Consider the following 12745-nt stretch of genomic DNA (forward strand, 5'->3'; position numbering starts at 1 on the left):
CTTTGTAAACAGAGAGGGATCCGAAATGGATTGTGTAAAACCCCTCTGAATTAAGGCATTGCTGAGCTTGGAATTCCACTGCCGGCTAGCTTGTTTTAAGCCGTATAAAGACCGTAAAAGCTTGCATACTTGGCCTGGGCGTTCACTTTGAAAACCGGGTGGTAACACCATGTAAACCTCCTCGTCTAAATCTCCATGGAGGAAAGAGTTGTTGATATCCAATTGATGGATATGCCAATCCCGGGATGATGCCATGTCTAGGAAGGTGCGAATGGTGGTAATTCTTGCAACCGGGGAAAACGTTTCGATGTAGTCTATGCCCAATTGCTGTGTGTAGCCCTTAGCCACCAATCGAGCTTTGTGGCGTTCTACTGAACCATAAGCTCTAAGCTTTGTCTTGTAGATCCATTTGCACCCTATAGGGCTCTTCCCGGAGGGTAGATCAACAATTTTCCAAGTGTTGTTTTGTTGTAGCGCCTTAATCTCAGCATCCATTGCTTCTTTCCAACACATATGCTGTATGGCTTGTTTATATGTTCGTGGCTCATCAATAGAAGTGACTGCCATAGCAAACTTTCGGTGTGGCAAAGAGAGATGGTCATATGATAAGACTGCAGAGATAGGATGAGGTGACGAACCTTGGACTATGGCAGAGTCACAATAGTAATCCATGAGCGTGCTTGGGGCACGGCGGTATCGGCATGATCTCCTAGGACTTGGCAGTGCACTAGGCTGTTGTGCGATCACAGGTTGGCTATCGTAACTGATGGCCTCCTCTTGACTGTTCAGACTGCTTGGTTGTGATGTATCAACACTTAGTGGCTCATGCGACATACTATGGCTTGGCAGGGCATGAGGTTGAGGAACATCAAAGTCTGCTGATTCATGTGATGAGGCTGAATCTGTCTGAGCCCTTCCAACATTAACTGGCCCTTGCAGCATGTCATGGACTGCTGGTTCATAGACTTCCAAGTCCAGATTTAGAGATGTAGGGACATTGGGAAGTGAGAGCTCACACTGTGAAGGCTGTTTATGAAGCTCATCTTTATCTGCCATAGGGAATTGAGTTTCATAGAAGACCACGTCCCTAGAAACAAATATTGATACATCATTCAAACTGTAGAGCATATAGCCTTTTATCCCAGCTGGTATGCCTACAAAGATACATTTCTGCCCTCTGGTTGCCATCTTATGTCTGCCAGTCTTGAGTGTAGCCGCATAGCACAAGCATCCGAAGACTCTAATGGTGCTCAAGTCTGGATCAGTACCATAGAGCCTCTTGTATGGACTAGATAGATTAACTACCGGGGAGGGTAGCCTGTTTATGATAAAAACTGCATGCATAACACAATGCCCCCAAAAATCTAGGGGAAGGTTAGCTTGGAATCGAAGAGATCTAGCAACGTTGAGAATGTGTTGGTGTTTACGTTCTACAACGGCGTTTTGTTGAGGTGTATACACGCATGAACGCTGATGGATAATGCCCTTTTCTAAGAAGAAATTCTCCATTTTAAATTCTGCTCCATTATCACTACGAATAGTTTTAATCAAGCTGCCAAACTGAGTGAAGGCATAAGCATGAAAATTCTTCATAAGTTGCCTTGTTTCGGATTTGTTCTTCATCATGTGTAACCAAGTAAATCTAGAGTAGTCATCAACAATTGTTAAGAAGTAATAATCCTCTTTCAATGAGCAAATTGGAAAAGGTCCCCAAATATCCATATGAATCAACTCAAAGCAATGTTTAGAGCTAGTAGTACTAACAGGAAAGGGACAGCGTTTATGCTTAGCCAAGTGGCATGTGTCACAAGCAACACTCTTATTTCTAGTAGTATCTATATCACATACAAGATGGAGTTTATTTGTTGGGAAATGCCCCAACCTTTGGTGCCAAATTTCTGGAGTGATGCACTGAATGGCATACTTCTTAGCTGGTAACCTGGATGACTACATCACATACAATCCTCCTTCCTCTTTAGCTAATCCAACTGTCCTCCTAAGACTCTCCTGAATCAAACACTGTTTGGACATAAAAGTTAGTTTATAAGCAGCATCATTAATTAGCTTGCTTACTGAGATGATGTTGAACTTGAATAGGGGGATGTATAAGACTCCTTTCAACAACAGATTGTCATTGAATTTTACTTCACCTATGTGTTCGACTGAAACACATTGTCCAGTAGGAAGGTGGACCTCCACTCCATTAGCCTTGCAGTGATTATCAAGAAAATCAAGAGAAGACACAATGTGGTTGGTAGCTCCCGAATCAAGGATCCATGTAGAGTTATTCAAAGAGAGGGAATTAACTAGATACTTGCCTTCAGAATCATGTGATTCATCAAACTTCGGAGACAGAGAACAAGCAGCAGACATGCTTGAATTAGATGGTCCAGATTGACCTACTTGAGTTTGCAGATATGAGAGCATTTTCTGCATCTGTTTAAAAGAGAATCCCAAATCATTAGTGGAGCTCATTGCTGTGGTGGATTGTTGTTTGGCCTTTGATTTGTATCCCGGCACCCAACCGGGAGGATAGCCTTGCTTCTTATAGCACTTGTCAATAGTGTGTCCAGACATTCCGCAATAGGTACATTTGGCCTTTTGAACATTGTTTCTTCTGCCATTAGATAAGTAAGGGACTGCAGCAACTGTTTCATCATTTGTGAGGCCCTGCACAGCATTAGATTGAGCAACATCTACTCCTACAAGAGTCAGATTATTCAGACTAATCTGTCTCTCCAATTTCTCTGCCATGACAAAGATCTTATAGACCTCTGGCAGAGGATTCAAGATGAGCACACTGGATTTCAAGTTATTGTATTCATCGTTGAGGCCCTGCAAGAATCGGATCACTTGATCCGTGTCTCTCTCTTTTCTAATGATGCTAGTGAGATCGCACCTGCATCTAGGATCACACTTACATATAGGGATCGGACGTAGGGTGTTCATCTCCTCCCACAATGTTCTGCAACGTGTGTAATACTCATTAACGGACATAGAACCTTGCCTCAGATTATAGGTTTCGGACTGTAAGATTGAAATCCTCTGTGCGTCCTGTTGAGAGAACCTACGCTTCAGATCATCCCACACGCTTTTCGCATCATCGAAATGCATCACGCTTTGCGCTATGGAAGGGAGAACTGACTTGAAGATCCACGAGCAAATCATGAGGTTGCATCGCCTCCAAGCTGCATATTGGCTCTGCTCTCTGCTCGGTGGAAGAGTGCTCCCGTTGACAATCGTCCATTTGTTCTTCACCTCCAGGGCGATTTTCATGGAAACACTCCAGCTGCCGTAGTTTGAGCTTCCATTCAGCGCCGGACTGACAAGGATGGCTGATGCACTATCCGTGGAGCTGAAGAAGAGAGGATTCTCCAACTCGTGGATGTTGTAGTTTCTCTCTGATTGAACATGATTCCTCTGCGGAATCGCGCCTGGTAAAACTTGATCAGGTGATCGATCGACTGGTGAAGCAGCACTCGCTCCTTGATTGTTTCCTCCGTCGCCGGTGACGACGGCGGCGTAAGTGGTACGCCATGGCTCTGATACCATTTCGGTTTAGGCTAGCATCGAAGAGAATGAACAGAAAAAGGAGGGAAAAGTTGTTATTGAAACTGTGAGTGAAAATTCTGTTCTGATTACAACTGAAACAGGCTTATATACATGGTTAATGGAGAAAACTGCCTCTAACCACCTTTGCATGGTACATTTACTTGTGAGCTCTTCTTGACACAACTGGCAGTAGCCTTGCTTCCTTCCAATAATTTTGTCCCTTATGATAATTAATAGCTAGCCATTTTTATATAGGATGTGTGGAGGTTCATACCCAACATTAAAACGATTATCATTTAAAAATTATTAAAGACAAATTAAAAGGGATTTTAAACAAGAAAGTATTTTAAAACTAAGCGGGTGTTTGGTTGGATGGAAATGTCATGTGAAACTTTGCTTTTATCTAATGTATTCAACTAGAAAAGCGAAAATGTTAGCCTAAACTAAGATTGTATTTTTTGAAGGGAGGAAAAATCCCAATAATTAATTCTCTATTAGATAGACACATAAAACTTTATAGGATGTTAGGCTTAAATTATATGGAGTATCACATAATATCAGTACGTAATGTGAATATTAAAATTATATATTCTTACTCGATTAAATGAATGTGTAATTTCGACAAATTTTACTTTGGACCATGCATAAAAAAACATTAACACAAATAGTAAATTTTATGCATATAAATAGTAAACATTGAGTACATGAGGCATTAAAATGGCTGAAGACTCTTGGGTATGATGAAGTGCAATTAGAATCAAATGTCCTCTTTGTCATAGAAGGGATAAATTAAGAATCATTCTTGCTATTTTTCTTCTTTTGAAAGATATTTGGGACTTAGCTAAAGATTTTAGAAACATTAGTTTTATATTTGTTAAACGGTCTGCGAATAGAGATGTCTATATTTAGTAAGGGAAGTTGTATTCATAAGGAATGGAGGACTTCCCCTCTTGATTTTCTTATGGATGTTTTGTATTCGGATATGTTTTAATGTGATGTTCGGTATTTATTTTCCAAAAAAAAAAAACATAAATAAGTTTAGAATATACATTTCTAAATAATCAATATTCAATCAATTTGTATATGCTCAAATGATGTACCCTATGCACACAATTATTCGTTAATAGTTGATGACTTTCTCAAAAAGTTACTTTGAGCAGCTTTTGAAATCTAGCATTTTAGAGTAATAAGTTATTACAAAAAGCTAACTAATCAAAAATAAATATTGATTGTTTAACTAAGTCAAACAACTAATAATAATTAAATAAATCAAAATTGATTGATAAATTAACTATGATACCATACATGACCAATCTTATAATTTTATATATTCTTATCTCAACACGATATAAGCCTTATTATGATATTTTTAATTAAGATAAGAGGCCTGCTTATGATTGGGCTTTATCCACAAATGCCTTTGTAATCAATTGTAATATCGTGTATCAGGGCGCACAATTTCTCAAAATGATGTTGTTTTGTATTTTTTTTAATTAACGCGTTTTTTTTTAGAAATTTCGTTTCTCGTTTCTTACGTAAAATTCTCGGTTTCTCGTTTCTTACGTAAAAAATACATAATGTTAAGATAATACTTAAAATTAAAAAAAAAAAATACAAAACAACATCGTTTTGAGATAATAAACATACTTATCTTAACATAATTTTATAACATAATTCTCGGTTTCGGTTATGTGTATTATGTGTATTAAATACAAAAAAAAAAAAATTAAAAAAATTGTAACGGGATCAGACGGACGGAACGGTGTCCATCGTATCAACTCTCCACCAACTTATAAAAACGTTGTCGTTTTGGGCCAGGGCGCATAATGCATTGTGCGCCCTGGAGCAAGATATAATTTTCCCTTTGTAATTGATAAATAATATGGGTCAATGAAAATGACCTTTTTTTTTTTTGAAAAATGGCGTAACCAATATATTAAATCAGGAACTGAACGATAGAGTTAGGAGGAATTAAATCCCAATACATAGAGTGATCCTGATCATAGGCTAATCTAGCGAGAGTATGCGCATGTAAATTTAAAGTTCTAGTAATAAAACTGAGTGAACAGTAATTGAAACTATTGATAGCTACCCTGCATTGTTCTACCACAATTCCAACATAAGATAAATTCGGCGTAGCAATTGAGCGAACAGCATTCTTCAATACGAGGCAATCCGTAAGAATATCCACCTCGACCTCGTTTCGGTCCTTAAGCCAGGACAAGACCTCCTTGCATGCTAATGCTTCCACCATAAGAGGGGAAAAACACCCCGGGAGCTTCCCATTGGCTGCAGCTCTGAACATACCATCGTGATCGAGCAAGACTGCCCCGTAGGTAGCCTGCCCGGTTGCCGGATTGAAGCCAGCATCGAAGTGGCACTTCATTCGCATGCCCACCGCTGCCAGCGCACCGTCGGAGGGCGGTTGTATCGTGCAAGCATGCACGGCCGTGTAGCTTGCCTTCCCGGCGGCTGCACGGCGCAAGACAGTCTCGGGCCTCCTCACCGCGTGATCCCATACAGCCTCGTTTCTGGCCATCCATAAATAATAGAGGACCCCCATAAGCCGCCTGACTTGTTCGCCTGTGAGCATATCCATAGCAGTCATAAGCCAGTTCAGAAAAGAAGAAGAAATAATATTCATAATGGGCAGCCCCAAAATATTCCATACGGCTCTAGAATAATCACATAAAACTAGTGAATGCATAACATTTTCATGGGTGAGGCCACACAACATGCATGTTGGGTCCACATCCACTCTCTTTATAATCAAATTTGTTGTGGTTGGGAGTATATCACACACCGCTCTCCACAAAAAAGTTTTCCACTTGGGTGGGACTTTCATCTTCCACAATGTGACCCATTTATCAAAATCCCCCATAGTATGATTAAACTCCCCCATTAGGCGCCTATAGGCATTTTTGACAGTGTAGCGGCCGTTCGGGTCATTATGCCAATACCATGTATCCTCATAATCAGGACTGACTGGCATTTTAACAATACGATCCACATCTTCTGGTTCAAAAAGATCAGACAAAATATGAGGATCCCACGTTTTTGTCTGTTGATCTATTAAACCTGCAACTACTGCATGCCGTAACGGCTCAGGCATTACTGTTTGAACAAGCGGACTAGGATTATCCTGTAACCACGGATGTCCCTAGATTAAAGTTTTTTCGCCATTTCCAATTCTTCTTCGGACACCAGCACAAATAAGACTATGAGCAGCCATAATACTCCGCCAACAAAAACTGGGATTATTTCCTACTGTTGCATCAATAAAAGAGGTTTTAGGATAATACCGTGCTTTATACACTCTTGCTGCCAGGGATCCCGGATCAGTAAGAAACCGCCATGCCTGTTTTCCCAACATCGCAAGGTTGAATGTCCTCAGATCCTTAAAACCCAACACACCAAACTTCTTGGGAACACATAAATTATCCCATGCCTTTCAATGAATTCCTTTGTTTGGGCCTTTCCCCTACCAATACCTGTTCATGGCCCTCTAAATAGACCCACAGACCGATTCATGGAGCAAAAAAACACTCATTGAAAAAGTTGGCATAGATTGGGCCACACTTTTCAAGAGCACCTCTTTGCCAGCATGTGATAGTAATTTTTTATTCCATGAAAAAACTCTCTGCCTGATTTTGTCTTCCACATATGAGAAAACAGCTCTTTTATTCCTCCCTATAAAAAAAGGTAGTCCCAGATATTTCCCAAAATCCCGTGCATGTTCCACGCCCAAACACGCAGCAACCTTTCCTCTCATTTCCTCCCCAGTATTCCTAAAAGGGGCTCTGTTGGATCTTAGCACTGCACTATGTTTACTTCCAGGGGGTCACCCATCCCGGGATTGCCAGAAATCAAGCACGCTTAACCACAGAGTTCTATAATACCTGGTTGCCATATCCTACTTAAATCCAATTGATGATAGGTAGGTGGACATTAACCATTTAACCACATCTCTCCATGGTAAGCCATAGCGCCACGTCTCGAATCGAGCAGGGGCTGAACTCGGCCACAACCCGGCCGACGCCCAACAATCCCCCTCCCAGCACCTGCCGCAACCTTTGATCACCAAGCCCAAGCCCAGTTGCGCAGCATGCTTGACTCGATCCTTAGCCTACGCGCCCACCATCCCCTCCTGGGATTGGACTTGGCCCGACCTACGCCCACTTCCCACCTGGGATTGGACTCGGCTCGCCATCGATCTGAACCCGTGACCTCGGCTCTGATGCTTGACTCGGTCCTTAGCCTACGCGCCCACCATCCCCTCCTGGGATTGGACTTGGCCTGACCTACGCCCACATCCCACCTGGGATTGGACTCGGCTTTCGCCTCGCCATCGATCCGAACCCGTGACCTCGGCTCTGATACCAATTGTCGGATCTCAGCGCTGCACTATGCTTACTTCCCAGGGGGTCACCCATCCCGGGATTGCCGGAAGTCAAGCACGCTTAACCACAGAGTTCTATGGTACCTGGTTGCCATATCCTACTTAAAACCAATTGGTTATAGGTAGGTGGACATTAACCATTTAACCACATCTCTCCATGGTAAGCCACAGCGCCACGTCTCGAATCGAGCAGGGGCTGAACTCGGCCACAACCCGGTCGACGCCCAACAATTTATTATTGTGGCATTCGGAAGCTTGCTGGCTTCTTGCATATGATGTTTTAGACGTTTAGCCCTTTTCTCAACTTCGTCGCTCTTTTCCTTCCCTTTGTCCATTTCCTGCAATCTTTATCCTTTTCTAAGAACTTGTGAGTGAGTAAAGCTCATGAAATAGAAGAATAATATATAGGCAAAAGATAACGTGCGAATCTTAACAAAATCTTTTAGATATTGACATCATATTTAAAAGATAATGCATGATAGAGTCATAAACTAAAAAGATCATGAACAAGATAACACCACAATTTGTCACCGTGGCCTAACAAAGTTATTCAAGCTTTCTTTTTCTTGCTGCTTGCGGTGGACTTGAGAGGAGATGCTATCTTGGTGGGGGTTCCTGAGGGTGAGTAGTCAAAACTATCGCTTAGTTCCAGCACACTGTTTTCTTTGATATATCCAATGGGGTTGCCAACAGAGTAGAAGGATTCTCGTGACTCATTATCGGGCGTGTCACGGAGAAGGTTTCGTATGTGTTGAGCGTGTTTAAGGAACTGATTAAGCTGTTGCTCAGTCACTAGTGGCTCACTGAGAACTTCACTCTTTTCTTCTCGTGCCTCCATAATGGTTCTTTCGCTTCCCGTACTCATTCCTGCACATGCAAAAACAAACACTAGAGTTTTCGTTAGATGAGAAATTTATTCTCATAGTGTACCTCATTTATAAAGATCCTACCAAGATTCCAGATCGAGATTATATGGCTTTTCTGGCACAAGAGGACTTAATGGAAAAATATGATCAGGAGGAAGAACCTGAATCCTCATCTGGCTCAAACTACCCACGAACCGGGAAATGGTTTAAGCAAATGCTGGGAAATCTGAAAAAGGCCAAAGATGAACCATCTGGAGTCAAGAAAAACGAGAGGAAGCAAAATTGACCTTTTGTCTGTTGTATCTTATCCTATGTACTTTCTTCTCTCGGTTCTATAAATAATAAAGCTTTATTGGCTATGGCTTCCTTTGAACGAGACTTTATATGTCTTATCTATCACCTGTCTAAAAATCTCGAATCAAGGACAAAATTCTTGAAAAAGAATATATTCCTTAAACAGTGTCTTGGTTAAGTCAGTTGGACACATCTTTTGAGAGGTTCGGTCTCTCTATTCAATGGACCCTCTCAATCTTCTATGGACTCACTCATCTCTTTCTTCAACTCATGGATAAAGGGAAAGAAAAGGCACTCTCATCCGAGAGCTTATCTGAGACTGGAAAAATGTCTCACCGTGATCTCGGAAACTCGGTTGAGAAAGGTTCATCATCTGAGAAAGAACCTGAAATCTCAGAGTTCTACTCTCTTGTTGAACTTACCCCTCTTCTAAAGCACGAAGAAAGATATCGTGCACTGTACTCTTTTGCTAAGGCCAAGGTAATGGCTGAACTAAATGACATGGAGAGACGAGGTCTCTCTAGAGAAACCTTGGGAGCAGATCACGAGACCCTCATTGCTGAAGTCTTTGCTCATGAGATCCGAAAGAGGGAATACCTTGAGTACGAACGAAAGAAGAAGGGTAGCAATGTGTAGAAGGGAAGTCTGCCTACAAATGCACGAGAGATTGTAACCGTTTGTGTTGCGTATTGTTCTGTGTAATAATTCTCTCGGGAGAAGCATTTCTGCTGGTGTAAAAAGGACCTGTTTGACTTTATTTGTCTCACAAGTCTTATGTTATGAATACTCTATCTTCTTTCGGGTTTGGAATCATGTCTAAATATGCTTAATGCTTTTAGCCTTTATTTCCAATCGTTTAGATGATTTCTAATGGGATCATGTGGCCGAGAAAAGTGGTACACTCCCCCACTCTGTCTGATACATGATGTGACGTGCATTTAATGCACCCATAAGCACTCGAGTGATTTTCTCTCACCTCATTAAATGAGGGAATGATCGTTTTTGATCTGCACACGATCTTATCACTCCCCCCACGTTGATAAGTTACCTTTTTGGAGAAGAAGAACCGGGAGTGTTTTGAATTTTAAACATTTCATCTCTAAATGGGTCATCCATACCCGGATACCCGGAGTTCTATAAAACCCTTCTTAAACCTTCTTGATCTTTTTACCCTACCTTTCTCACACTTTTCTTCATAACCCTCTGTCTCTCTCGAATCCTCAATTATGGCAGAACATCCACAAGCATCACCATCTAATCCAGAACCAGAAACTCCTTCCAGCCTGGTCGTCCCAAGTTTTCCAACTGAGGACCTGAGATTCATTGAATCCAGAGTACCCTTCATCGTAGGGGGAAGTATGTGGGACGCGCATGGATTCCTTGAGTATATCTTGGATAGAAAATTTGGTGAAAACATCATACATCTCCTCACAGAAACAGGATTATATGGCTTCATCACACATCTTTATACTGTTTGGTACCCGGTTGATGTAACCCAGTTCTATATGAATGCTTCAATATCTTCTGATTATCTGACTATCACTTCCAGAGTCAATAATCATCATGTGGTCATTACCTCGAAGGACGTTCGATCAACATACGGGTTCCCACAGAGAGATGAGTCCTACAAGTCAGATATTATCTATTATCATCTCGATCCAGAGGAGTTCTACGAATCCATCAAGAACAATCACGCACCACCCAAAGCAGAAATCACATGGCCGTTGAAGAAGAAATGGTTTCGGCTAGATTATGAGTTCACTGTTGATATCTTCAATAAACTCGTCGATCACAAGACCTCGGGCACTGATGATGTGACGAAGGAGAAGTTGAAAATGCTGCATGCCTTCTTGAATGGATTTAAAGTCGATTGGTCAAAAATCATATTCAACAACATTGTTCACACCATCACCTTTCATCGGAAGAGTCCAGGAGACATTGCAAAGAAATTAGGATATGGTTTTGTGATAAGCCATCTTCTGGCAACGAAAGGAGTCGTTCTGCGCCCAGGAATTCGACCTGGACAGAAAGCATGTCACATGAAACAAAAACCATCCGGATATGACAAGCAGAAGGCATTGGAGTTGGGAATCCCTATTGAGCAAGTCAAAGCCAAGAGGAAATCAAGAACACTTAGGGTTTCAGAAGATGATCAACCCAAGCCGAAACGACAAAAACGAGAAAAGCACTCCTCTCGGAGTAAGGCGAAAATGGCAGAAGAAACTTCAGCTGTTCCAATCCCTTTAAAATCTCCACAAGAGAAGAAAGATCCAATTTCACCCTCCCCTCTACCAGAAACAATCGTTGTCAAAGATTCATCCGAAGACGAAGATAATCTGATTCTCTCCAGAATCATCAAAGAGAGTCACTTTCGGTCTCTCGTCAAGGCGAAATCTTTCCCGAAGGAATCTTCTACACCGAAAGAAGAAGACACGAAAGATGCATCCCCACAGGGGAAAATAATCACGAATGAAGCACTTTCTAAGGGGGAAGCTCAACCGAAAGATGTTCTTCCTGAAAAAATTTCTGATGATCAAGAACCCAAGTCCGATCTCGGTTCTCCTCAAGACCACCATCCACAAGAACCTACTTTGGCAGATCAACTCCTTCGAGAGCTGACACAAGAACCTGCTAATGTAGATATGGAGGCCAGTCGCTTAAGTCTTCCACAAGAACCTGGGTCACCAGAAAAGACGAAAGAGGCGACTGATGCTCTGATCGCTGTGCCTTGTTTGCCACAAGAACCTACCAATACAGAGCAGGTAATTCTGACACAAGAACCTGTGTTGGTAGACGAGACAGCCGTTGTCCATGTAACTTCTCCGGATATACCGAAACCTTCAGCTCCAGCTCGTGAAGCAAAGGCTTCTCGTCGTACACGAGATCAATTGCTTAGAGAATCCATTGAAAGGGATTACAAACGAGTTCTGCAGTGGCAAAAGTGGCGCACTGCTCCTCTACGGACCTTTCTTGAAACTTTTGAAGCAATGCAGGACGAAGAAATCTTTGCACTTGAGTGGATTGGCACTGATGACGTTTCAAAAGCTCTTCGAATTGAAGAAATCAATCGCGTTTTCTCTTACAAGATGACAAATCGCACTCTCGGGAGAGATAAAGCTCCAATCTGCATCGAGCTTAACAAGCTACCCTTAGATCCAGTTTATGAAGAAGAAATGAAGCAACTTCGATATGCCATGTTGCTATCAAAGATCAAAACTGCTTTAGAGAAGGAACACCAAAATGATCCAAATTGTAATGTCAGTGGCACGAAAGATGAACTTGGCCGAGAAATTGAAGAAGACGAAAGTGCTGAAAATGAAGACGAAGATGAAGATGATAACAATGATGATAATGTTGACGATGCTGATGATGATGACGATGGTGATAATGATGATCAGCTGGGAAATGAAGGTGCTCAAGAAACTGACCCTGAAGACAGTCATACATTCTTAATCGGTCCTGACTATGACACCTATCCTCAAAGATCTCCCTTAAGAAAATTACCATCTGACAGTGATGACTCGGAAGAAGTTTCAACTTCTCATCTCGAAGATCTATCTCGTGCCATTGTTCCGCATATCCAACCCATAGACGAGACTCCAATCAAGCAAGGAAACGAAAGTATGCGTGAGGG

At 41.7% G+C, this 12745-nt stretch overlaps 2 protein-coding genes across 2 annotated transcripts; both read right to left on the bottom strand.

Moving 5' to 3' along the window:
• Positions 1–1947: 1947 nt before the first annotated feature.
• Positions 1948–3552, bottom strand: LOC109174828. Its single transcript, XM_019324061.1, has one exon. The coding sequence runs from the start codon at positions 3550–3552 to the stop codon at positions 1948–1950; it is 1605 nt and encodes a 534-aa protein (XP_019179606.1).
• A 1936-nt stretch (positions 3553–5488) lies between these two features.
• On the bottom strand, positions 5489–6664 carry LOC109174829. The gene has a single exon (XM_019324062.1). The coding sequence runs from the start codon at positions 6662–6664 to the stop codon at positions 5489–5491; it is 1176 nt and encodes a 391-aa protein (XP_019179607.1).
• Positions 6665–12745: the final 6081 nt, after the last annotated feature.

The sequence above is a fragment of the Ipomoea nil genome, unplaced genomic scaffold (assembly GCF_001879475.1).
Source record: "Ipomoea nil cultivar Tokyo-kokei standard unplaced genomic scaffold, Asagao_1.1 scaffold0666, whole genome shotgun sequence".
NCBI lineage: Eukaryota > Viridiplantae > Streptophyta > Magnoliopsida > Solanales > Convolvulaceae > Ipomoea > Ipomoea nil.